The sequence below is a fragment of the Myripristis murdjan genome, chromosome 10, assembly GCF_902150065.1.
Source record: "Myripristis murdjan chromosome 10, fMyrMur1.1, whole genome shotgun sequence".
Classification (NCBI taxonomy): Eukaryota; Metazoa; Chordata; class Actinopteri; order Holocentriformes; family Holocentridae; genus Myripristis; species Myripristis murdjan.
The window spans coordinates 27,228,819-27,256,636 of NC_043989.1; the positions used below are offsets into that span (position 1 = coordinate 27,228,819).

Sequence of the window (27,818 nt, forward strand, 5' to 3'; positions counted from 1 at the left end):
CATCCTGTCCATCATGTGTCATGTTTTACTGCATTTCACCTTCAACATTTGCACCAGCAGCAAGGATGCAAGGATCCTTTAGAAATAACTGTGACTTACATGTAAAAATTAACTCATAACATTTCAACCAGGAAATAACACAAAATACACTGAAAATGACTCATCTGTCCTGAGACATTTGCAAACAAATTCACAATGTGAATCCTAAGGACTATTTAAGATTAATATGGACAGCCCGACTGTGATGTGCCTTCATATGATGGCCTATCTTTACTGTAGCTGATAGCTTTACACAACAGAGTAGATTATCATAAATCATGCAGTTTTTATGGTCTTAATGGCTGTGTCGAATTTGGTTTATGTTGACTGGCAGAATTTCAGCACATTCAAGGTCTCAAGTAGCCCACTCAAACCAAACAGATATCTTGCATCGCCATGTTTTGAGTGCATCGTCATGTTTTAAGTGTATCGTCATGTTTTAGGTGTAACAAGATCCCTCTGATGAAACAACATGATTCATTTTAGGGAATGTTTATACCAGTAAGTGTTTTATTAATAGACTCACATCCTACAGATTTCTTGGATATAAAAGAACAGCAGCAAGTAATGCACAGTGTGTTTTAATGTAATTTATGTAGTTTCATAAAGAGGAAATGAAACTGCAATTGAAATGTAAGAAATAAATAAACACAAATATCCTGTTACCAAGGCAGATCTGGCCAAGAAGTTACATATTAGATTTATTGAACCATTACAACACAGTGCGTGATTGTTTATAACAATGTAATCAGAGAAGTGCAGATAATCAGAAATCTGTATTGGATGTTACCAGTGCTCTATATGAACAGGTTATATAATTTCACTGTGCACTCAATTCTACATCTTAGAGGAAAAACCTGCCAGTGGCTCCTCTGACATATACTTAAATCTCTTTAATCAGTGCATTAGTGGTTATTTCCCCACAAACCTCTCACACTGAGGAATTGGTATGCTGTAGGGTAGGTGTAGTTTTAGGTGTCGTGGTGGGGACATGAGTCGTGGTGGCAGCAGTCACTTTGGCCTTTAAACGCCTCTCTCTGGATCTGTAGACAAAAAAAAAAAAAAAAAAACAAATCCATGAAGCCGTGCTGTATCTGTTGGTCAGTGCAATATTTTTAAAGCTTCATGTCAGTTCAGCTAAAGCTCCTAGGACTTGCAGCAGTCTTGATGATCGATGCTAAAAAATCACACTGTTGCTGTTACTAACTGATACAAATTGTATTGTATGATCTCTACAAGAACAATATTTTCCTTGGAAGCTTCTTAAAAATACACACTTCATTTCACTTTTTTTTTCCCTGTTCAGTGGGTAAAGTGGCAAAGCAGCATGTGCACATAAACTTGTTCAGATCTTGTCTACCCACTTGTTCATTGCCTTGATGAGTTGTGTTGCCAAGAGCCCATCAGGTTTGAGACAGTCTGACGTGCCATCTTTCAGTATGATGCTGCAACAGCCATATAATATGATTATTTTTGGCACAGTAGGAAAAAAATTGTAATTTCAGACAGTAGTCCTCATTCTGTTGATTATCTTTATCATGTTTCTTTATCATGCAATCAGGAACATAGTAAAGTAGAATAGGTTTGCAATCAAAACATAAATTTGAGAGCGAAACTATCACCACTGTAATAAAAAAATGTGTTACTGCAAAAAATGTGTTACTGCAAGTAATGTGTTACTGCAAGTAGTTAAAGGGCAATTTTTTTTTTTTTTTTTTTTTTTTTTTTTTTGCAATATAAGAGTTTTGTTTGCAAGCCCAAAAGTTTTATTTGTGAATCCAAAAGCTTTGTTTTCTGGGACTTGCACTGAAAGATGTAAGACACACCTCTCTTGGCAGGTCTCCATCAGAGTGACAGCTTGGCAGCATCCACAGTCATCATGTAATGTTACAGTAGCAGCTCTGATCCACACTCCTGTCCACGAGGTGGTGGTAATACTGTTACATTATAACTGGATGTTGCCAAGCTGTCCTCTCATGAAGACCGGCCAATAGAGAGGTTTCTTTTGGATTTTCTAAAAAAAAAAAAAATCGATTTGCAAATAAAACTTTTGTATTCACTAAAAAAAAACTTTTGGGTTTGCAGACAAGCTTTGGATTTGCAAACAAAACTTTTAAATGTGCACACAAAACCTTTGAATTTGCAAATAAAATATTTGGATTTGTAAGTAAAAGTTTTTGATTCACATTTTAATCGCAAATTTATTTTTCTTGCAATGAAAAATTTTTTGGATTGGCCTGTCTATAGTTTTGCTCTCAAATCTATTTTTTAATTGCAAACCTATTCTGTTCAAAACCCAAAATACTGCATAGTTCTTTCCGGGGACAGTAAACTCACATTAGCTCTTGCTTGTTGCAGTATGGACGTGGAGCGAGCTGTTGCACTTTAGTGATTTTGGCAATGGTACTGGGGCTCAGTCCTCCATTGCGCACTTGAGCACAGCGACATCGAAGCACTAAGTTTCTCCCTGAATGCCCAACAGAGGGGAAGAATGGAGAGTGAGATAAGAAGTGACTGATATTTTAATGCTTTCATCAGTTTGGCACCAACTACATGAGCCAGTCTGAAGAGGACAATAATTCAGTTGATTGCTTTTTCTTGTAAATGCAGCAAATGAATTAAAAATGCTGTTTTCAAATCCCGGCAGTGACAGTAGCCTAGATTTTGACTGAAAATATGTGTTTGTTCACCATGTTCACGTAGCTGTTCGCAAAGAGCAATTCTTACCATCTGATGTGTAAACGGTTACTGAGGCAACCAGAAGAATAAAGGACATGACTGCAGAGTTCATGATCGTCTTCGATGTAAAGTCTTTCCTCCGTGGAGATAATCTGTGGAAACGTTGTCGTGTTCGTCCTCTTCCAGGTGCTGAGTGTAAAACAGGCAGGACAGTCGCAGCGCTGGCCTCCTTATTCTTGAATCTCCACTTTGCGTATCTGAAGAGTTTTACTGCTGTGTATTGTCTCTGCTCCTCTCTCCAGAGTGGACAAGTGGAGTCTGCTGCTGCACCAGGATGCAATTCAGTTTATAGTGTGACTATGATGAAAAGCACAGAGAAAAAAAAACATGAATTGTAGGTGGGCTCTGTGGAGGTGAATGGATGGTCACAGCAGGGATTTATATATGATCCTCTGGGCCAAGTGCATTAGTCTGTCGTATTGAACTGATGTTGTAATCTGAAACTTTTGGCAGAGGGATGCAATTAATCATTTTTACTCTTCATGAGGCTTGCATGAGCATCCCCACCTCACACACACCCACACATGAGTGCAAACACACAGGCACAAATGTACACACAGCATTCCCCAGCCTCATTGCACAAACTTCCTGACCAGTCCCTCTCGCTCTCCTATCAAGTAGACAGAGAAGGCTAGAGCATCATCCCCTTAAGCCAACATACACATATGACATCTTTGCACTATTTATTTCCCATGTAAAGTTACATGTCTTGCGCAACAAACTCTTCTCCGGTTCCTCTCAGTCACTTTAGTTTGGTTGCATGGTGAGGAGATACAGCAGCCAAGAGTTAAAAGGCTGATGAAACACAGAAAGAAGAGGAAAAATCCAAGTCTCCACCGGGAGAGAGAGAGAGAGAGAAAAAAAATCAAAGTACATTAAAAAGATACAATAAATAAACACAAGCCACATGATGATGGCAAAGAGAGATGTCAGCAAACATCAATAACCTCATCACCACAGTTTTTGTGTTATGCAATGTAGATATATCACTATTAAAGTCACTATAAAATATCAAAGAATTAGGGGAGATTAAAGCCATTTAAACCCATTATCCCTTTGGCAGAATAGAGCTTGCAGACCTAAATCATTGCAAGGAACTTTGTTTTAAATCAGTCAAATCAGTGTTTTAAGGAATTAAATCCATAGTCTATAATGCTTCTGTGAGAGTACCAGCCTTTTTGTTTATTTTGACAGGGAGTGGGCATATTTTACGCATAGTTTACCGAAGATCTGCTTTTAGAAAATCTGTACATTGCTCACATTTAAACAAAGATATCTGATAACATCTTTGGCATCAGTGTAGCAGCTCCATCATGAAAATCATTTACCTGAAGCATTAAGATGATGAAAGACCAAAGCGGGGGGGCGTTAGACAGCTGCTGTCCGCCAGGCCTGGAAAAGTTATGAAATAACACAGGTCTTAGGAGGGCCTTTTTTTTTTCACTTGCAAAAGTGGACAGCACGTGGATAATACACAACGCCAGAATTAACCAAAATGGAGAGATACATATTTGGAATATTTGCAGAGTTTACAAAATTCGTCCAAAATCAAGAAAGTACTGCATCCCCCAGTGAATTTTAGGCTGTGTAATCAGTCAGAGCAGGTAACAGCAGGAGATTGTGTACAGAGTTTACAGTTCACAGAGGTCATAAACAGTGGAGATATGCAAGACAGCTTTTATAGTCCCTGAGAAATAAGAAGCCTGAGGGCCCTCTGCACAGTTAGGGGCCACTTGTCGTTTGTGTAAATGACCAGGGGAACATCATCAACATATTAGAAATCCCAAACAAGCCTGAAGTGGTTTCAGTCTGCCAAACCTGCTGCATTTCAACTTGCAAACACTGACAAATACTGGCCATTGAGACTGACATGTCATGAAATAGTAATGAAGACAAATGCCTGCCATTTAATCTGTGTCTATAACCTTGTTGCAAGTATTTAAAAAAAAAAAAAAAAAAAAAAAAACTCCCTGGATACCTCACAAGAAGTATGTATGAAACACAGGGAGATTTTCTTCGTGAAATATGTTAGTTTGGGAGAGGCAGTGAAAGGCCAGGGCAGAGTTGCCTAAAATCAATCAACACTGCTCAAATAAAACTATGTAGATATTGCTTAATCACCCATGTGTTTATCTGGTAGCTTGGGATTGCTTTTTCCCCTCAATTAGCAGCACATGATTATCTACCATGGAAATGTGCTTTTTTCCCTCCTTTGATTTACCACAAAATGAAACGCAAACGATCACTTGACCTTAAACAACATCTAGTTAGGTAACATATTTGCAATTACAATAGTTAAGCTACTTCACAGTGCACTGTATCAAAATTAACTGTTTAATGACTAATTTAACCCTATAGAGTCTGAACTATGAAACAATTGGCAGAAAATTCCAATTTTTTGAACCCTTTATTTAGTCGTAAAACAAAATGAGAGGAAAAAAAAAAGATTTTTCAAAAAATATGTTATTACATAGGATTTTTCTGTTGTATCATATATGACAGTACTTGAAGTGCCAGTGGTATGGTCCAGGGTGAACAGGGGAAGTGTCCAAAGGTATACAACAGTATTTTGGTCAAGTATTGATTAAATTGAAAACGGAATGTGCTATTTGATAATGTGTATCATATATGATACAAATGGCTTTATAGGGTTAAACACAATGACTTGTACAGTTACATTTGTTGTCAGCCATGACAAACTATTGCTTTCTAGTATATTTAAGATTGCTCCCCTCCCCCTTAATTAGTAGCATGTGGTTTATTCAATTAGTAATTATTTATATAGCTCTTTTCACACAAGTACATGTAACACAAAAAGTGTTTCACACAGTAAAGCAATAACCACCCCAACTGAAAAAAGTCTATATCTACAAAAGGAGATTTGTCCTTGAAATTTGTCTTTACTTTTTACAATAGAATTGCACAACATGTAAGAGTAAGCGTGCATGGATTGTGGGAAAAACGCAAAAATAAGCTTACACTCTAAAGTGTGCTACCTTATGGCTACCATATGACCGTGGCTCTGTCCTGTGTGTGCGTGTGTGCGTGTGTGCGTGTGTGTGTGTGTGTGTGTGTGTGTGTGTGTGTGCCCCGTACATCCAATCAAAGATCAAAGGCGCCAGTGGCTGCTCTGTCCGCCGCTCAGGTGCTGAACACACCGGAGCGGCTGCTGCTGGCGCTCACATGCAGCCACAACACAACTTTCTCAACAGTTCTTTACTCAGTCGGACTTTTTTCAGCTTTTGCTTTGAATAAACATGACACGTGGCGAATTTGTAACAAACTAAAGTTTACCGACTGCTAACGGGGAAGTACAGGGGTTAGACACAGTCCTGTCAAGCTCCCGTGATGGAGATCCGCCTCGGACAGGTGCCGCTGCCCGTGACGCACAGTAAGTGACAGGGGACGTTTGTGAGTCAAAGCGGTGTTTGATGCTCAGCTGCCGTGTGTGCGCTCCGGTGGGTAGCCATGTGTGTGTGTCCGTCTCTGCCCCGGTGTCCGCAGGGCACGGCGGGGTGAACCAGCTCGGTGGCGTCTTCATCAACGGCCGCCCGTTACCGCACGTGGTCAGACAGCACATCGTGGAGCTCGCGCACCGGGGCGTGCGTCCCTGTGAGATCTCCCGCCGCCTGCGCGTCAGTCACGGCTGCGTCAGCAAAATCCTGGCCAGGTAAATGCACGCTGCGCATCCTTCCCTCATATGAGCTGAAGTATCTATGAACCACATTTTGTTTATTAACTTGCATAAGACCACCCTTTAGGCTATTTATAAAATGTAGGCTATAAAAGTGCATATAGTCTATAGGCTATTATAAACATTAATGAATGCATATAGCTTACAAAATATTACACAAATACATGCTTTATTCAGAGGCAATAAAGCATGTATTTGTGTAGGCATAAGTATGTTCTACATGAAATCAGAAATACTTTTTTGATCTCCGAGGGAAAATTGGTCAGTCTCACTCGCTCAGATTCTTAAGAGAACAAGCTGTTAGAACAAGTGGAATTATAAGAAATAGAAAAGGAAATAAGAAATATAAAAATATGTGCATTAGAATTTTTTTAAAAGTATGTGCATTATGTAGAAATGTATGCGTCAATTCTACAGCAATATTACAACAATATATGCAGAAATAAGAAATTGAGAATATGAATGCTACTAACATGTATTTCCACATTGGCATTAATACATTTTACATTTGCAGAGTCTATTGTAAAATATTTTTTTCTATGTAAATATTCACTGATATGTTTTTATTTCTGTTTTTTAGGGATACATTCAGAAATTTCTGACCTTTTTTCATATATGTCAGACACAACGGTCTATTGTGACCTTACATAGACCATTTTCATCAATATAGAATTTTGTTTAGACTCATATAGTTGTTCGTGTATGACATCTTTGAATCCAGTGATGCCCTGTTGTTGATTCACTTATCCCAATCTATTCCATAAACATGAATCATGAATCACAGCAGAATCCATCCTATTTATTCAAAACCTGTTTCCTGTCAAGTGAAATGTTCACTCCTCTTGACAGAATGACATCCAAATTGTTGATTCAGGTACAACGAGACGGGCAGCATCCGACCAGGAGTGATCGGGGGCTCCAAACCCAAAGTGGCCACTCCCAGGGTGGTGCAAATGATCCTGCACCTGAAGCAGACCAACCCCACCATGTTCGCCTGGGAGATCAGAGAGAGGCTGCTCCTGGAGAGAGTGTGTGACCGGGACAGCGTGCCCAGCATCAGCTCCATCAACAGGTAACGGGTGTCACGGTACCAGCATTTTGTTAGTGATATTCAGCACAATCCCATTCAGCACATACTCTTTTATTTAAACAGGTTGTGTTAAGAAATTGTGTGTTTCAAGTATTTAAACATATCGGCTAAGGATACGAACACTGATGGTGCTTTTCCACTGGTACCTACTCGGCTTGACTCGGCTCGACTCTACTCAGTTTGTAAGCTTTTCCATTAGGTGGTAGTACCTGGTACCAGGTACTATTTTAGTACCTACTCTGCCGGGGTTTCAAGCGAGCTGAGTCGAGCTGAGTCAAGCCGAAATGTGACGTAAATGCTGTGCAGGCCACTGATTGGACAGGGAGCAATGACACATGAGAGCAACTCCTTCATGAAAACCAAACCCAGCATTTTTAAAAGAAAACAGCAACAGCAACCGTGTGCATTGATCATCACTGAGGTTGACAAAGTTGGAAAATGGCAAGCAAAAAAGTACTGTGGTCAAATGAAGAGGTGGAGACTTTTCTGTGCTTGGCGGTGGGGCCGCCTTGCTATGACGACTCCACCGACAGCGAGGTGGTACTCAATTGTAATGGAAACCCACCGAAACCGAGGCGAGCCAAATCAAGCCAAGTAGGTACTAGTGGAAAAGCGGCATGAGTTACATGTGTAACACTGGCCTATAGCTTTAAAATAGAAAGCAAAAGCCCAACAATATACTTATGTCATATTAGTGGAACTGAAAAAATAAAAACAGGGGTATAGAGTCAGGGATCAAGTTGTAATGATACTACTGTCACTAAAAACAGCTTTGGTATCTGGTTCAAAAATTTTGGCTTTGACTTTCTATCATAGAATCAGTTCTAAGGTTATCCCTAGTGTGTATGACACAGAACCTGTTTCCCTCCTGTCTTGTCTTTGCAGGATCATCAGAAACAAAGTCCAGTCTGAGTCTAGTGAAGTTGGTAAGTTTCTCTTCCCTCCCATCTACCTCTTTTCCTCTTGCTCTGTTCAATATTTCACATTGACCTCTACCCCTGCCAGTGTCATCCACGTCATCCGTCTCCATGGGAACCACCTATCCCACCGAGTCCACCTATTCCATCAGTGAAATTCTGGGAATCAGAAAAAGCAGTAGCCAGCATGAGGAAGGTAATCCCACCTGTATATTTTATTTATTTTTAGTTTATTTTACCTTTATTCAACCAGAAAGTCCCTTGAGATAAAGTCTTTTTTCGAGGAAAACCTGGCTAAGATAGCACACCATTAAGGTTACAAAAACAACAAGACAGAGCATAACAAAAACAGACCAGGGCCAATTAAAATACAGCATTTTAAAAACAGATTAGGACAGTTTAGGAATAGCATTTTTTTTTTTTTACCAGAGTGTAGAACTGTCTCAGGGAGACAAAATCATTAAGCTGTAGTGTGTTTTGAAGATTATTCTTGGGTACCTGGTAGGGCAGAGACCATAACAGTTGTTGGTGAGTGAGGGATGATTACACAGATAAGAAGGGAGTTCACCCAATATGGCTTTGTAAATGAAAATATATCAATGCTGCTGTCTCCTTAGGCTTAATGAAAACCAGATCACACAGAACATAGTGAGCTGGTAATAAAATGCAGAAAACTGTGATACACAGAGTTTAGGCAGCGAAGTGTCGAGGACGCAGAATGCATGTAAATAATAGTTTACATGTATGCATAGCCTACTTACTTAGCCTGGTGTGCATATGTGTATGTTTTTTCTTTTTTGGTGTGTCTTTATGGTTGTTGTTTGTATGTGTGTGTGTGTGTGTGTGTGCGTTTATGTTCATTAGAGCACATCTGAGAGAGAAAGATGCTGCAAAAAATGTCAGCTTCAGCACATCATTTATTTCCATATTCAGTCTAAAAATTTTCTTCTTTCCAATTCCCTCCTTTGTTTCAGCAACTCCCTAGAAACGTGTCGGTATCTTGATATGTCAGTATAAACTTAGTAGATCATACTCCCACTAGCAAGAAAATGTCTGCAGATTTGTGTGTGTGTGTGTGTGTGTGTGTGTGTGTGTTAAATACGTTGTGTCAGTGCCAAAAGTCTTATGAAGATGGATGTTATTTGCAGAGCAGACAGAGACATTATGGTCCATTCTGAGTGCTATTGGACCACATGGCAGACAATGTATGCTGCCGCTGGTGCTGGGTTAATATTAGTCTGGTTGAAGCAACCTCGTCAGCAGGAGGTCCACCTCGCAGCCCCAGGCTTCTGTCCTCAGTGTCAGCATGCTCTCTGTTCCTCTCTGCCTCCCCCTCGCCTTGGCCTCTCATTACAGGCCTGCTTACACCTCCACTCCTCCATCACTGGAGCTGTTAGCAGAGCACATGGATAAACACACGTACATACGCCTGGGAGCACACATACACACACATGCACACACACTTGTATTTTATCATTTTGCTAATTAAAAGAGAATCGATTGTGGATGTTGAAAGAGCCGAGGAGGGAAGGGATGGAGGTTCAGGGAGGGAAACACAATATCTAAAATAAAACTGAACCTAGATAGAGGCCATTTTGTTCTGCAGGTGGGGACGTCTCCTGTAGCGTGTACCACGAGCACCAGTGTTCCTGTGTCAAGGCCTGGGGACAGACTGAACCCTGCCCAACCTCCATCTCCTGCCTGACCTTTCACCCCAGCCTATCAACCAGACACAACCCAAACCTTCCAGGTCAGTCCTCCGAAAACAACCCACTTTTATTTCTTATATAAAATGAATTTGATGTCAGGCTCAAAGAGTTCTCTTCTGATCTGTTCCCTTGTTTAGGGTCTCCATGTCATTACAGCTGAGTGGAGACACAAACTGCTCATATCAGCTCTACAAAGAAGAGATCATCCCAGCGTTGTCAAAAACAAGACTTCACAAATGGAGGGAATGAAATTGTGTTTACCAGAACACCATCTGATGTCTGAAAACGGAAACCCAAATCATCCTTAAAAATGCTCTTTCGTATGGAAAATAAAAGTGCATTGGCATACATGTATGAATGCATGTAGCCCAACTTTATTTTCATGCTTTATTTGCATAATTTGGGGGTCAAACCAGAATATACACATGCTGTTATCTCAGAGGCTTAATAGCGCTTCATCAGTGTGATATATCATCCCCTTCCTCTGCCACCCCAGTGGCTGTCATCTCCCCTGTCAGTTGTTGGGGGGCGTCATTAGGGTTCCCATGATGGAGCACAGCGGCTGCTTTCTCTCTGTAGTAACCGTCTCCCTTGCCTCCCCTCTAGGATGAGAAATTAAAGGAGAAGATGGGAGGCGCCGGAGGGACCAGCAGGGTCAGGAAACGGCACTGTGAGAGAAGTGGGAGGCCAGCAGTGGGTTTAAGTTTGCAGCAGCCACCATGTAATGGTTGTTCATGCCTAAACGGATATGCACATGCACACGCAAGCAAAGTATTCATATACACACATAAATACTCACTGCCGAATGGGAGATGTATATGGGGACACTTTCCAAAGTATGAAAAATCTTTAAGAGTGTGTGTAAACTAATGTGTTTATTTGCTCCTCAGGATTGCGAGTCATGAATAAGTAAAGCAAAGTACAAGGCATGCAGACAGGAACAAGAGGTCTAGAAACTGTTTAAACAAATTTTGGCATGATTTCTTCTAGGGGTTCTCAACCTTTTCCACCCCAAGGTCCCCCTATTCATCATTATAATGTGTTAGTTCTCACAAGGTCTTTTGGTGAATCTACTCTTTTGTTTATTAAACAAGTGCTGACACTAATAACAGTTTTTCACATGAATTTTCACATGAAAGCTTAAAAACATTCATAAACTCTATGAGCATGTAAGTCAGAATGATTACAATCACTATAAAATTAAAACTGTTCAATTAAAGTCCTTGAAATACATAACTATTTAAAAAACAGTTTTTTTTTGTTGTTTTTTTTTTGGATTTTTTTGTTTTTTTTTTAAGAAAGAAAAAGAAAAATAGGTCCAGATCCATAAACCGGATCTAGATCCACAAAAAGAAGCCATCTCAACATCCCACGTTATCACCCATGATTTCAAAAATTTGTGATATGCTGTCTTACCTACTTTAATAGCATCTTGCTGGCTCGAAAAAAAGGTTGAAGTGGTGAACAGGGCAAGTCAGACATGTTTGAGAAATTCAGTGTGATTACAAATGGTGAGGAAGACTGCCCTTGGCCTCGCTGTTTTACGGCAAACTGAACCTAAACACCTTTTTACACAGAATGTGGCGCGCTATGTTTCACAGCGGGTATGGGTCAGGTTGTGAATCTTGCATTAACAGGTAGGGTCCAGAATTGATTAAGAGTAAATCACAAGTAACAGGGGCATTATTGATCTTTGTTGGTTCGGGTCAGACATGGGCTTGTAAAACTGGACCCTTACAGGACTCTGGCTTCTTCCCATGGCGTTCAACAGCCCACAAGAAGAGTGCTCACAGTGCATCAGTGGGTCCATTGGTTAAGAAACTCTGATTTAAGCAACTCTGCACATGGTATGGCCATTAGCGTCAGACGCACAGCTGTTATGTGTTTCCAACATCTCAGAAATGTGCCCATACTGAGAAGAATGCGATAAACAAAACAGATCCAGCCAGCATCAGTCCTGTGAGAAGAAACCTCTTGGTGATGAGAAAGGTCAGAGAAGAATGACAAGACTCATTCAAGTATCACAGGCTCCAAGTATGCAGACATTATCAACAGAGTGCAATAGTGATATGCATAAGGAAAAGATCAGCTTCAAAGATCAGCTTGTCAAACCTCGAACAGGACGGACCACAGCAGCTGAGAACGGGGTTCAGCTCCACTTTTGTCAGGCTAAGAGACATGATCGCCTCCTGTTTTTAATCTAAACTTTGGAACAGCTTATATAGGGCTCTGTTGTTTTTGCAGGAAACTGATTCTGTCTGTCTCTGACACCCACTTGTTGAAACGTCCATGCACGGAAATCCAGAGAGAGCTTGGGGCAACAGTACAGTTTAGCATTTGCTGTGCTGGTTTGCATGTATGTACAGATGTGTAAGGTTGTATCCACTTATGGACTGTCTCGAGCTATTGTTATGTATTTGCACATAGGATAGCTAAAGTCAATTAGCTAAGCAGGCTGCGCTGAAGGCAGGCCAAGCAAAACAGGTTTTACTGAAGTCCAAATTGAAAAGCTCCTATCAAACTTTGGTCCCAGAAGCCAGTAGAAGATCAAATTGCTGCATTTCCAGGTGCCAGGAGCATCTTTTTCTGGGACTGGACAACACACAGCGACTGCTGATGGGCAGCTTTCCTGCAGGAAGGTGACCGAGATGGAGAAAGACTGTTTAGTGAGCTAAAGTCATCAGACATTTCTCTGCTGCTTTTGACTGATAACCAGAGCCGGATTAGGCACTGGCTAACCAGGGCTGTAGTCTTGAAATTCATCAGAATGTACGAATAAATATTTGGTCTCTGTTAGTCAAGGAAATGATGTAATTGTTTTGCCTGCTGAGGCAAACTTGCAAATTGTGTCCAAAATGGAAAAAGTACTGGATGCTCAGTTGTAAGTCTAATCATATTTAGTTTTGGTGGGCTGTCAGTGTGATCAATCTTGGCAAATTACAAAAAGTACAAGAGTAGGGTGCAAAAAAAAAGAGATTCAAATCAGTCCATAACAATGCCGACCTCCAGCTGACCTGGACATAGACCATGTGGAGGAGATTGTCCAGGGCAATGAGTTCATAAGCAGCAAACATGCATCATCTACCAGATGGCTTTTACAGTGCCCGAGGGAAACAAATTTGCATGCCATCTTCCTAAAGGTGTTTTTTTTTTTTTATCCCATTATGGCCATGTTCACTCCAGTTGTAGGTGAGCAGACACATGGGAGAAAAACACTGTAAAAAGTGTCAGAGGCTGATGTAATCTGTCAAAAAGCGGGGGTTTTAGGTTAAAAAGATTTATGTTTCAAAACTATAGAAAATGATGTGTAAAACAGCCGTCACTGAGTGGTGTGTGATTGTGTGTGTGTGTGTGTGTGTGTGTGTGTGTGTGTGTGTGTGTGTGTGTGTGTGTGTGTGTGTGTGTGTGTGTGTGTGTGTGTGTGTGTGTGTAAGAGAGAAAGAGAGAAAAAGACATAGAGAGAGGGAGACCTTTAATTTAGAATTTTGCTATCTTAATTTGAGGTGTTTTTGAAACATTGTTTCTGACAAAAGCCTAATGTCTTTTGGCTGAGAGTCAGAAATGGTTTGTGAGCCATAGGTTCCCAACCTCTGGTATAATGCATGTAATAAAGAGAAACAGATACAGAGAGAAAAACAAAACAGTTAAACCCAAGAGGCTTTGGAAGTTTTGCAGTTGATTTTCAATACTGTACTGAATGATTTTTTAAACAAACAGTTATTTAATTTGTAATCACTCTTTGACAAAACAGTTGTCTGTTGAGTTTCTCCCACGTTTTGCTCAGCACAAAGGAAAAGCAGAAAAAAGAGAAGGGAAAGGGAAAGGAGGAGATACACCTGGTGGAAATCTGCACCTTGCATGCAATTTTGGAGTGTTTTGGTGGACACCAGAAGGATATGTTTTGGAAATGCTGTAGGAATTTTTATGTTGGATTTTGATCCCAAATTGGGTACATTATTTGGCCCCACACTCCCATATAGCAAGGCTGGGTATAGAATTAATTTTAATATTTTTAACTAGATTCTATTTTGTTTTGATTGAATGTTACTTTCAAATTCCATATAATTAATTTTTTGCAAGGCCAAAACCCCCAGAAGAGTTGATGTGTATACCCAGGTAGGTTGGGTGGTGCTGTGGTTCAGAGTGTGATCCCTTTATGTGAACTAATTGTGAATTTGTGACTGTGAATGTGTATGAACTGACTTTTATCGTCTTAAGATCTAACTTTTCCCTGAAAAATTATGACTAATGTCTTGTCTCCCTGTCTTGCCCTGTTGTTTTATTTCCACACAGCCAACTCTGCCAGCTGGGGTTGCTAGGAGATTTGTGATGTAACAGAACAGTCAGTGGTGACACCTTGTTTTTAATCCAGACTGAAACAATCAACTGGGACCTGTCCAGGACCTCACGCTGAGTTCTGGTTCATAAAGGGTTAAAAGGTCTGTGATGTAACTTGCTGTGTCAGTCCCACTCATCCCTGCCTTTAAGGACCATACTGGTGATTACGCATGTGTAACATAATATGTACAAAGTTGCACGTTACTGCTAATATTTCCCCAAAGCATTCAGTTATATTTCAGACCTCATAATTTTTCCAATCTTTAATCCAGCCATTGGTTTCCATTCTTTCCACTGTGATAAGAAAATGCACTTTCAGAGACCTCGAACTTTCTTCACACCAGTATTCCATCACTGTAATAAAGTCATCCACATTAGTTTTCCTAAAAACAGCAGGACTGTTGTTTTTGGATGACTTGAATCACTTGAAATTGGGCAAAGTGAAACAATCTATGCATCAGAAAATATTCCTGGGGAAACATATGCTTTAGACAGCCATTTATCAGTTCTGTAGTTTATGAATGGAGACAAGTTCATTAGCTGATGAAGCAGAAGATTATAAAGTGAGTGTTTCAAGCAAACATTCAAATTTAAATTGAGTGATATTGATTGTATGTTGTGACATTTTCAGTATCCCCCATGTGATTTGCCAAATGGTTTGTTGTGATGTAAAATGTGGGAAAACTGTAGCCATACATTCAAAATGACCGGTGTAATCCTTTAAATATGATTAGTAAAATGCTAAAATTGATTCTGAAAATTGTGCAAAAATGCTCAATTTGATTGTGAAATTTTCATCACCATCACTGCCCCTCCTCTTTGCTTACTACTGCTTGCTGTGCAGTGCAGCCTCCTCACATATTCAGAATTAAGATGTTCTTGTGAATAGTATTTTGAGCTAGAATTATGGAGAGAGGGTATGAGCACATAAATTTAAAAATAATTAATAGATCTATTGAAGTAGACGCTACTTTGTTATATCCATTTCTTTTGAAAGTAGATAGAGAGCTATTAATGTGAAACCAAACTGTATTTAATCATTATTAAAATCAAAAATATATTTAAAAATATATTAATGATGAATCATGTAAGATAGAAGATAAAAATATAGTATTTTTTATATTGCCTTAGCACTAATAGATGGAATCGCAGTCGCTGACTGAGCCGCCCGCAGTCAGACTGAAGTGTCAATGTCAGTGAGTGAGAACCTCTTGTTACTGCTACCACTACTGCTGCTATTCATCACCATGGTTTTGTTTTTGTTCTAATGAAAGCCTTATTTATCTAGAGAAAGTAACAGCTAATCCACAGTTGTTGGCCAATAAAGAGCTACAATGGAGCAGCTGGAGTTTAGGCTCCTTGCTCAACAGCATTTTAACAGCATTTAGCTGTACAGAGATCACTCACTCTTGCCAAGCACTTTGGTCCATTGTTAACTGGAAGTGATGAACACTTCATATTCAAGTGCATCTGATCTATCGCACTTGACCAGTTTCTGTGGAATTCGTGCACACTGAAATGAAAGTAATTGATGTTTTCTTTCCTTTAAAACACTAGGTCAGTCAACGCATAGGGAAGATCGGGTTTCATAAGAGCTGTGTGCTGATCTTCTGTGAGCTACTTTCCCTTGTGGCTTTCACTTTTCTCAGGAAGGCAGGAAATTTACTCTTTCTTTGGAATATGCTTGATGGGCTTATGATGGACGGGACAGCTGGTGGAGCTCAGGGATTCAAGGGAATTCGGAGATAAATAAATTTAGACCATTTTGACAGACTTTCTATGTCTTTCTATCTACTCAGTTTTTTTTTGTTTGTTTTTTTTTTTTTTTTTTTTTTTGGCTGGTCAAAAGAATTCAACTTTACAACAAGACATATTATTTTTCCTCTGGCTTATATAGGCACTCTTTCGGAGGACAGCAGTGAAGAAGAACCTGCAGCACAAATGAGATGGATATCAATCCTTCTATTTCACAAGACAGTGTATGCTCCAGTGGAGCATACACTGACTCCAAAATAAATATAAACCCCAACACACTTAAGTAACATACTCACAATGTCCCAATGCTGTCAGATCTGAGCCAGAAGACAGAAGAGCAATGTAACTTCATTATGAGGAAAATTAGCTTTTGACTCTCTCTCTCTCTCTCTCTCTCTCATAATATTATAATATTTTTTTTGTTGCATTAATTTCCCATTTAACAAACTAAGAGCCTTATTTGACATCTACAGTCGCAGCACAGCTCATTTTATCATACAAGCATTTACACACTATGTGAATGTTTACAGTGATCACCAATGTTAAGAATGCATGAGAGCCTATTAACATCCTCAGACTGTGTGTACTTGTGTGTTAATCTCAATACTTATATTTCATTGTGTCATTTGTTATTCTTTTGTTTGTTTTTGTGAAGCCAAAAAGAACAAATTAAACCGATCATTAACTGGTTTGGCTGCCACAACGCTCCCTCTTTTTATTTCTCAGTGGTTGAATTTTAACATGGACAGTATAATACTAATCTCCTGGACAATCGAACAGATATCAGACACTGTCTGTTGCTACATCACAAACATTCAAATGAAGTGGTACTGTAAATGAGTGCAAGACTGGCCTGTATCCAATTCTGCGTTTCCACCTGCTATTATCACACTCCTCATGACTTTCATTGATATACATGGGCCTGTTTTGCTGTAGTAATGTAGTGTGTACTGTCGCATTATAGTGACAGTGAACTTGCCCCTGCTAGGAAAGAATAAGACCATTTTACCAGACTATAAAAAAGGAATCTCTTGTTAATGAAGTTCATCTGTGAAAACAGTTTGAGGCTCTCCGATAGTGAAAAAGCATTAGACGATGTAACTGATTGTTATCCCGCGCTGAATAAAGGATCAGAGTGCCCCAGATTATTGGACTGTTTTTCACCGATGGACTTCGTTCACAAGACAATTTGGCAGTCACTTTTTATTGTCTTATGTTGTCTTACCTCATCCTGGAAGAGCACTCGATTGTGTTTCACATTTTATTTCATTGCCATTATTTTCTCTTTATGTTTGACGCGGTGCAGCACTCCCAATCTCTTACACCTCAACCCCAATTTAGTATTATATATATATATAATGTGCATATGCGGACACACGTGCGCTGACCATGACCCTAATCCCTTAAAACCAACAATTTTTTCTTACAAATTTTACCTATTGTAGCATACCAAAATGAAAAAGCTTATAACAGAAGAACTGTATGGCCAAAACACATGTATGATTCAAGTGCATCTGATCTATCGCACTTGACCAGTTTCTGTGGAATTCGTGCACACTGAAATGAAAGTAATTCATGTTTTCTTTCCTTTAAAACACTAGGTCAGTCAACGCATAGGGAAGAGCTGTGTGCTGATCTTCTGTGAGCTACTTTCCCTTGTGGCTTTCACTTTTCTCAGGCAGGGAGGAAATTTACTCTTTCTTTGGAATATGCTTGACGGGTTTATGATGGACAGGACAGCTGGTGGAGCTCAGGGATTCAAGGGAATTCAGAGATAAATAAATTTAGACCATTTCTATCTACTCAGTTTTTGTTTTTTTTAGCCTGGTCAAAAGAATTCAACTTTACAACAAGACATTTTATTTTTCCTCTGGCTTAGATAGGCACTCTTTCCGAGGACAGCAGTGAAGAAGAACCTGTAGCACAAAATGAGATGGATATCAATCCTTCTATTTCACAAGACAGTGTATGCTCCAGTGGAGCATACACTGACTCCAAAATAAATATAAACCCCAACACACTTAAGTAACATACTCACAATGTCCCAATGCTGTCAGATCTGAGCCAGAAGACAGAAGAGCAATGTAACTTCATTATGAGGAAAATTAGCTTTTGACTCTCCCTCTCTCTCATAATATTATAATATTTTTTTTGTTGCATTAATTTCCCATTTAACAAACTAAGAGCCTTATTTGGCATCTACAGTCGCAGCACAGCTCATTTTATCATACAAGCATTTACACACTATGTGAACGTTTACAGTGATCACCAATGTTAAGAATGCATTAGAGCCTATTAACATCCTCAGACTGTGTGTACTTGTGTGTTAATCTCAATACTTATATTTCATTGTGTCATTTGTTATTCTTTTGTTTGTTTTTGTGAAGCCAAAAAGAACAAATTAAACCAATCATTAACTGGTTTGGCTGCCACAACGCTCCCTCTTTTTATTTCTCAGTGGTTGAATTTTAACATGGACAGTATAATACTAATCTCCTGGACAATCGAACAGATATCAGACACTGTCTGTTGCTACATCACAAACATTCAAATGAAGTGGCACTGTAAATGAGTGCAAGACTGGCCTGTATCCAATTCTGTGTTTCCACCTGCTATTATCACACTCCTCATGACTTTCATTGATATACATGGGCCTGTTTTGCTGTAGTAATGTAGTGTGTATTGTCGCATTATAGTGACAGTGAACTTGCCCCTGCTAGGAAAGAATAAGACCATTTTACCAGACTATTAAAAAGGAATCTCTTGTTAATGAAGTTCATCTGTGAAAACAGTTTGAGGCTCTCCGATAGTGAAAAAGCATTAGACGATGTAACTGATTGTTATCCCGCGCTGAATAAAGGATCAGAGTGCCCCAGATTATTGGACTGTTTTTCACCGATGGACTTCGTTCACAAGACAATTTGGCAGTGACTTTTTATTGTCTTATGTTGTCTTACCTCATCCTGGAAGAGCACGCGATTGTGTTTCACATTTTATTTCACTGCCATTATTTTCTCTTTATGTTTGACGCGGTGCAGCACTTCCAATCTCTTACACCTCAATCCCAATTTAGTGTTTTTAGTTGTGGTGTCACTGGTATCTCCAAACCCTAACCCTAATCCACTGCACCGCCAAACCAGTGGATTTTAACAGGTTATATTATGTTTCCTCTATTGGTCTGATGAATTATGCAAAATATACTCCCGTGTGTGTGTGCATGTGATCCTATGATTTTTTATACTCTCTCTGTAGTTACCGTAGTTTCCAGAGGTCATAGGGAAAATGATGTTCTCATGATCAAATATGTTTTTCTCAACTGTGCAGCCAAGAACTGGCACCATTAAGTCTTGAAAACATGCTATATGATGTCTCTATAGTGGGAGGGTTTATGTCTAAAGGATGTGTGTAGGATAATGAGAGAAACCAGATGTTGTTTGCCTACTGATATAAAAATGTATTCTCTCCTCTTATGCCAGATACACCAGCCTACAGTTTTATGACCCAGGATCATTAATAAATCTTCACTTCGCTTTATTGTCAGACTAGTCTGAAATTTGTCTTGCACTTTGCTTGAAATCATCTACACATGAGTGTCCAGTTTCTAATCTGATCATAACAGAATTATTACTCCCTTATTTCACCCTTGCACAGTGTGTGTGCGTGTGCGTGTGCGTGTGCGTGTGCGTGTGCGTGTGCGTGTGCGTGTGTGTGTGTGTGTGTGTGAATAGGCAATTCCATAGACCAAACTTGCCTTGATTCTCCAGGTATGGTGTGGTAAGACGCGCTCCAAATTGCAGTACAAACAAAAACTAGAGATTTTTTTTTTCAAAGTATGATTTGTCATATCAGTTAGTTAGTTAGTTAGTTAGTTTACTTTAATGATACCAGAAAGATAAAATTGGCTTGCAGCGAGTCATTCATACAAGACAAAAAGGACAATAGAAGACAAATAAATAAATACACAAGTTCATATATCAGCCTCAATAGGTCACTTTAACTCGAAAGAAACAAACAAGATTGAGTGAGATAAGCCAATAAACTGGCAATAAAGTGTCTCCCTGAGGCCTCCTTGAACGCTGATTACGTGCCCAAATATAGGAGTGGTAAAAGAAAAACATGAGAAAGAAGGGGGTGAGACCCCATATTGGGTAACCATAACGAAATATAATAAACCCCTTTGATAAACTCAAAGCACAATGTAGTTACTAAACTGACTACCTAATGGGGCACTAAAGATACAGTTTTGACCATATTCTAACATAAGGAGTTTGACAGTATGTCTCAACAATGGAATAAACAGCAATACACACTAAACCACAATTTAAAGCTGGGCTCTATTAGAATAACTGGCCAAATCTGACCACTCAATCAAAGACACCTCATTATCTTTGGCGGTGTAAAGACTTTCTGTTTTACATTAGGACGTTTTGAGTGAAATTCCCCTTTAACTCTGTCGATGTTTTTGTAATGGTCATGTGTAAGTCTCTTCAAAGTCTTAAAAAGTTTTAAATTGACACCACAGTGAGGTCTTAAATATGCCTGAAGTTACTTTTCCTCAGTGCACTACTTTTCAAGTCAGAAATCTCCCTGGACACAGCTTCACTGCACAGAAAATATTCCTGTAAGACGTGACTAATCATACTTTATGCCATAAGGCTGCCTTTAAATAAAGAGGAGTTTTAGCACTGGGTTTTACCAGCCTGGAGTGTATCTGTGTGTGTGTTTGTGTATCTACCTGTGCACATGCATGTGTGCTTCTTAGTTTGTTTTCCTTAAGCTGTGCCCAAGTACAAAGTACACAAGTGGATCCCACTTGGATACTCATTTTACTTCCTTCTTTGTAAATCACCGCTATTTCCTCATTCTCAGAGTCAAAACAGCCGTGAAGCACAAAGTCAGAGGGAAAAGGGGAAGACTAGCTTATCAGTGCAGATTTATGGACCAATAATCAACTCAGGTATACTGGAAAAGGAGTGTAAAGGCATCACTTCTCAGACAGCTGCTAACGGGCCAACAGGGTAAAGAATCATCTCAGGACTGTATTGCACACCTGAATGTTCAAACTGCAGGCACAGCGACTGGACAGCTGGGTCTAAACAGAACTGAACTGGGCTGAACCAGCCAGAGGAGAACAAAACACACTCGCTCGGAAGTGAGCCGGACCGAACCGGGCCAAACTGAAACACAGAGAACAAACTGCTGAAAAATGGCTGTTCCCACCAGGGTGGTCCACAAGAGGAGGGCCGCTATCACAGATCTGCCTCTCTACTACTCCGGACACCTGCTGAAAAAATCTGCTGGAGAGAAGGTGAGGACAAAGATGGAAGACAAGCAGTGCAAATACACTCATTTATAGAGACAAACAAATAAAAAAAAAAAAAGAAGATATGACATAATGGGAGCAAGAAATAAGAGTTAAATAATGTTGTCTAAAAGTTCATTTTCACAGGTATGTATTTATGAAGCACAACAATGAAAGTTTAATGACTGCAAACCTTACACAGTTGATACCTTTGAATGGTGTCAGAATGTAAATAATTAGACAATGTAATTAATAATTTACAATGATGGCTCTGATTTCCAGGATTTTGCTAAATATTATGGAGAGCTCCGTGGATGCACAATTTTTCTGTACACAGACGACACGCAGGATACAGTAAGAAAACAGTTTTATTTGCTTTTTAAAGTGACATTTTTAATAATTGTAAGTTCTTCGCTCATAAATTACCGTAGTAACATTATTTGCATCTGACTGATTGGGAGCTGGAGGTGATATTTGCTCCTTAACGATGAATATATAGAGTTTACGTGCAACAGCTCTTTGGCTATGAGACAAGAAAACAGGGAGAGAAGGGCCATAAGGAAGCTGGTGGAAAAGCCACAGAGGGCAGAGGGCAATAGAGATCAGATGCACAAATTACTTTATGCTCCTTATAATCCTGTTCCAAGTCGTTATTATATTAGCATGCTATTATTTTTGCCTAGGAACTGATGCACGTTTTACAATTTATTTGAGCTAATCTTATCTTATAATAATAATAATATGATGGTTGATGCGTCACTATCAGCACGTGAAGTGTGTTTTCTGTCTTGTTTTTCTAGTACACAGAGAGGCTGGAACTAGAGAAGTTGAAGTCACCGCTGTTAGATTGTCCACATCAGAGCAAGACATCAAATGTCATCACTCTCCCCCTGCGCACAGGGGAAGTCCAGCTAAAGGTGTGTTGCAGTCAAACGTCCCAAGTTTCTCTCCATGGTTTCATCCCTTTCTCCTCATCAGGGTCATGTTTGTGCCATTCAAACCTGGAGATCAGTTTGATTTGAGGGAATTGAAAGCCAATTGACCCCAATCCTGGTCGTCATCTCTCTCTCTTTTTTTTTTTTTTTTTTTTTTGTTCTTCTCTCAGCTTGATCTCTGATTCATGTGCCAAACCCCTTTTTATTCTTGAAAAGAGACTGTAAGCAGCATATAAACAAATGTCTGTTTGTGTTTGTGTGAAGATTGACGACTTTAAGATAGGAGAGGAGTGGAGGGGCTTTATCCTCACTGTGACCAATGTGAGTATACACCCGTACTCACACACAAAACACACACACACACACACACACACACACACACACACACATAGGCTGGAAGATTTGTTTTATCCCTTGTGGTGCAATAATGCAGAATTTTACCAAAGTGCCCCTAAGCAAGGATACCTACCATCAACGTATTACTGACAGCTGCTCATCACCTCTGTGGTTTTATTAACCCTCCATGCAAAGACTACAGAAAACTACTAATACTACTGGAATACTACAACGTTTTGGGCAGAATAAAAAATTTCCTACTTGGTCAGACTGAGACAAAATGTTCGATACCATTTTCACCTCTGTACATCCAGTGGTTCGGTTCCAGTGGGTAGCATTTCAGGTTAGCTTAGCATGAAGTCTTGAAGTCTAAGGGAGTCATTAGCCCAGCTCTGTCAAAAGTGATTCCACCTATAGGAGCCGAGCCACTGCACATACAGAGGTAAAAATGGTATCTCGGTCTGAGTAAGTCAGTAAAAAATGATTTTGCCCAAAACATTGGAGTATTCCTTTAACAATTACTAACCCAAGCCCAACAGGTGAGGCAGATGGCCGCCAACCCAAAGCCGAGTTCAGCTTGAGGTTTTCTATTTGTTAAAAGGGACTTTTCCTTGCCACTGTTGCCATGCACTTGCTGACAGGGGAGATAGATAAGAAATGATAAATATAATAATGCTTATCTCAATGTTAATAATGACGCTGACAAGACAATGACATTGACTATTATGTAAATGTTTATGGGGATAATAAAAAAAGGTGACGACAGTAACTATAGCATTACGGGGTTTCCACGGTCATGGAATTACTGGAATATCATGGAAGTTGTGACTACGTGTGTAAAGTAGAGAAAAATGGAAAATTTGATCATTTCTCAGGTGAAGTCAAGGGGTAACAGGGACGGTCCACTTTACAAGTGCATTAGATTTTGGATTTAAGCTGGTTTTCCCCACAGTGGTCCAGCAGGATTGACAAAAAAAAAAAAAAAAAAAGTCATGGCATTTTATATCAGGGCTGTGGTGGGAAGTGGAAGGTAGCACTAACTGACAAATGTGAAAACTGTATGAGTCATAATTGTTTTAATATTATTTAATATTTAATATAAGTTGATGCTACCACTAATGGGAATGAGCACAATAATGCTAATGAGCTCTTTCTATGCGCCTTGTAGAAGGAGATTCCCAGTACAGTGCAGCTGCTGCCAGGCCAGAAAATGGCGCTGGAGGATACACTGGAAAAGGAGAAAAAGAGACAAACCCCGCAAACTCGCCCACCTCTCCCACCCCGTCCCTCCCACTTATCCTCCACTGAGCCCACAACCTCCCATCCTTCAAACAAAGACACATCCGACCCCAAGATGCCTGTGTAAGTTTCAGCATCTGGCTCTGAAAATTCAGCTCAGCTGTTGGACTCTTGCTCTCTCTCTCCCAGATGCAACCTCCCTCCGACCTTCACATTTACCACCTGTCTTTCACTTCCCGCCCTTTATGTATTCCCAGTTATACTTTAGTCATTGCTGGGAAGACATAAAGGCCTGACTGATAGTAGAGGAAGATTAAAAAGACTGTAATACAGTGCAGTAAAACAACAACTGCACTCAAATGCTTTGTCTTTCTTAATTCTTATGCAACAACCCCTGACAAATGTGTCTGGCAGGATAAGTAGTTGGGCAATATCTGTGAGCAGAGAGTGGTTTCCCCCCTATTTCCCCCTATCACTTGAACACTTTTTTTTTTTTTTTTTTTTTTTTATCAAAAATTGATAAATCCTTTTGCATGTACCTTGTCCTTTGCCTTCTGTGAGACAACACAGTATAACCTGATTGCCCATGAATCTGCACTGAATCTGCTGCTTCCTCTAGGTGTTTCCATGATGTGACTCGCCAGGAGGCAGAGGAGATGTTGGAGAAGAACCCGGAGTATGGAAGCATCATCATCCGCCCATCCACACTGCCCCACAACTATGCTGTGACCATGAGACAAATCAAACCCAGGTCTGGCCCTGCAACCTTAACAGTTCATCCAAAATATTAACAAAAAAAAAAAAAAAAAAAAGTTAAAGAAAAGAAAATAGTTGGAAAATAGATGATTCATCAGTAAAGTCGAAGCCTCTGGTTTGGTCAAACTTTTTGATTCATTCTTATTTTACAGTGCCAAGTTAGATGTTTTCATGCTATTGTGTGTGAACTGCTTCCTGTCATTAATGTAGTAAAAGTTGCCAAATATCTGTCACCATTCAGAACTTTAGTTATTAAATTTGGTCCTTTAGTTATTAAATTTGATGAATATGTATGGAAGAGGACTACGATAATTATAGTAAATGCATGGGCTACATTTCAAACACTCTAATTATTCTGTTTATGTAATAATACCCAATTACATAATGATCTCAACTCAGTAATATAATAATTCGTATGTTAAGAGGAAAATTGTCATTACGTCAATGCCTGATCAGCTTTATTACAATAATTCGATATTCAGGTAATGGCAGGATTATTATACTCTTAGCTGCAACAGGAGGTTAGCTTAATTAGAGGTTATTACATTAACAGTTCACAGTTGTCTTCAAGTCAGACATCTTGGACCCTCTTTGCTACATGTGTCCTACCCACATAATCAACGGGAAGCATCCACCTAATCCTGCTCTTCCTTGTGTTTCAGCGGGCCCGTCAAGAAGAATTACAGAGTGACGGCCACAAGCTCAGGGTTTGTCATCGAACTGGAAACACCAGTAAGTCCCAAAATAGTCTTCTTTTTATTCATCAGGATAAGCAACAGCTGTAGCAGGATGAGTCTTGGGATTCTTTCTTTCTTTTCTGATTCTTCTGGTTATATTTTCCATGGTAAGATGGGAGAGGCTCAAAGGCAAGCTGTCAAAACGTATTGGGTGGCTTTCCATGAAAGCTGGTGATCACATTCATGCTCCTCAAAGAATGAAGCCTTTCAACTTTGGTGGCCTCATATCACTAAATTTAATTAGTGCATTGATGAGTGTATTCATATAATACTCCACTTATGGTGATCTTATGACCTTTCTTCTAGCACCAAACACATCTGTAAAAATAACGGATTGATCAGCAATTCTCCCGAGTGAACTCATGCTTCCTCGGGAGTGAACCTGATCAATTTTGGTGTCACTGCAGCCCTACCTGTAGCACCAATCTCAGGCCAAACTGCTCTGATTTGATATCTCAAATCTAATGGGCAGATTGCTGTGAATTTTTAAAAACACATTCATGCTCCCTTACAGATGAACCCTGTCAACACTGGTGATCACATGATGTTTACGTTTCCTGTAGTGCCACCCTCAGGCCAAAATGAAACAAACCCCATTCTGCCACTACTTTCATTCTCCTGATCTACACCATGCCAATAATAAATCCCTCTTGCATTTTAGGTAATTACCTGATGCTCTTATACAGGCTTAATTATAGCTGAGAGCATCAATAAAATAAGTTTAAATTGCTTGATCACCAACAATACAAGCAAACTAGTAGTAAAGAGTGCAAGAGTCAAAGCCACAGTGAAGGAAATGTAAATATAAATCATATATGCTGTGACCATCGTCCTTACAAGTGTCTTTCTCTGCCTGTCTGGTTCACTAGGTGACAGTCCCCTCCCTGAACGCAGTGCTTAAATACTTCCTGGAGAAGACGGAGCACCGCCTCCATCCCTATGTGAAGTCACAGGGCTACGACACTCGCATCGGTGAGAAAAGCACTGCACTGCCAATAGAAACCATGGTAGCACCTCACAATAAGGTATACAAAATCCTGGGGTGTTACCAAGGAACAAGTGAGGAACAAATGAGGAGCACATTGTTAGTTAATAGTTTACAAGTAGTTTCTGAATAACACTGAATAAAGTGTTACAAATTCAGAATGAAGCATTTTACTCAGTAATAATGATGCAATATCAGTAATAATGCAGTACTTATTTGTCAGTTGATGCTCAACCTTGCAGGGACACAAAAATGGTAACTAATGAAAATGTAATCATAAAACAGTAGTGCATTGATAGGAGCCAAAATCAAAAACAAATAATTAGATACTAGCTTATTAACATGGTGCCTAAACTTCTGTTCTAAGGTAACTTATAGTGATCTACTATTACTCGATTCAGTTATTCAATTGGAGCTGTCACTCCAATTGAGACTGGCCAATAGAGAGGTGTCTTACATTTTTCAGTGTAGGTCCCGCCCACCAGATTCCACTCAACAGCAGGCAAAACTTTTGCATTCACAAACAACATTTTTGGTTTCACAAACAAACCTTGCAGACCAATTCTTGATTCTTGCTTGGTTCTTGACTTGCTCCTTGGTATCAACCCAGGAATTTGTTTACTGTATTGTAAAGTGTTATGAGATCATCTCTGACAGCATCTCAGGCCTTCTGACTTTTGGTGAACGTCTTCATTTACGCACTTGAAATGTGACAGAGCAAGCGGAGACACAGTACAACTCCTGACAGTGTGTGTGTGTGTGTGTGTGTGTATGTGTTCAACAGAAGTGCCACCTCTGCCCAAGTGCGTCACCATCCCCTCCAAAGCACCCAAAACGGTACCCTGGGCTCAAGTGTCACCCATGGTCCAATCACAGGAAAAAGAGCTCTTGCCTCCTGTAATGAAGGCGGCAGAGAACAATTATTTGGTGCCTGATGCTGAAATAGCAAAGCAAGGTGTGCGTCAATGTAAGTGACAGTCTCAACTAGACTAAATTCTCAACTAAACTTTTCTATTTTGGGTGAACTGTTCCTTTGAAATGTTTCTCATACAGTATGAGTGAATAATGTATTTGTTGTATTACAGACCAAGTGATAGCTGTCTCTTTTTTTTTTTTTTCTTTTTTTTTGTCCACTAGTTGGTTCGGAGCTCGAGGCGGTCATGCGGTTACGGAGGGGAGTCATGTACAGTTCAGACGACGAATAAGAAGTTGCCATGAAATGCAATGAGAATCCCACAAAAAGAACT

At 39.7% G+C, this 27,818-nt stretch overlaps 3 protein-coding genes across 3 annotated transcripts; 2 read left to right on the forward strand and 1 right to left on the reverse strand.

The window, feature by feature from the left end:
* Nucleotides 1-830: 830 nt before the first annotated feature.
* Nucleotides 831-2,881, reverse strand: LOC115366878 (growth-regulated alpha protein-like). Its single transcript, XM_030062537.1, has 4 exons — nucleotides 2,767-2,881; nucleotides 2,377-2,506; nucleotides 1,404-1,484; nucleotides 831-1,082 (listed from the first exon to the last, which is right to left on the reverse strand). The coding sequence occupies exons 1-4, from the start codon at nucleotides 2,828-2,830 to the stop codon at nucleotides 971-973; spliced, it is 387 nt and encodes a 128-aa protein (XP_029918397.1). The 5' UTR covers nucleotides 2,831-2,881; the 3' UTR covers nucleotides 831-970.
* Nucleotides 2,882-6,035: 3,154 nt separating this feature from the next.
* On the forward strand, nucleotides 6,036-10,431 carry LOC115366706 (paired box protein Pax-5-like). Its single transcript, XM_030062276.1, has 7 exons — nucleotides 6,036-6,169; nucleotides 6,283-6,448; nucleotides 7,347-7,544; nucleotides 8,448-8,488; nucleotides 8,568-8,675; nucleotides 10,086-10,229; nucleotides 10,326-10,431. Exons 1-7 carry the CDS (start codon nucleotides 6,127-6,129, stop codon nucleotides 10,346-10,348), a joined length of 723 nt encoding a protein of 240 aa, XP_029918136.1. The 5' UTR covers nucleotides 6,036-6,126; the 3' UTR covers nucleotides 10,349-10,431.
* An 11,056-nt stretch (nucleotides 10,432-21,487) lies between these two features.
* LOC115366293 (signal-transducing adaptor protein 1-like) lies at nucleotides 21,488-27,776 on the forward strand. Its single transcript, XM_030061648.1, has 10 exons — nucleotides 21,488-21,589; nucleotides 21,866-21,937; nucleotides 22,384-22,500; nucleotides 22,783-22,839; nucleotides 24,023-24,216; nucleotides 24,713-24,844; nucleotides 25,512-25,581; nucleotides 26,456-26,558; nucleotides 27,356-27,538; nucleotides 27,709-27,776. Exons 1-10 carry the CDS (start codon nucleotides 21,488-21,490, stop codon nucleotides 27,774-27,776), a joined length of 1,098 nt encoding a protein of 365 aa, XP_029917508.1.
* Nucleotides 27,777-27,818: the final 42 nt, after the last annotated feature.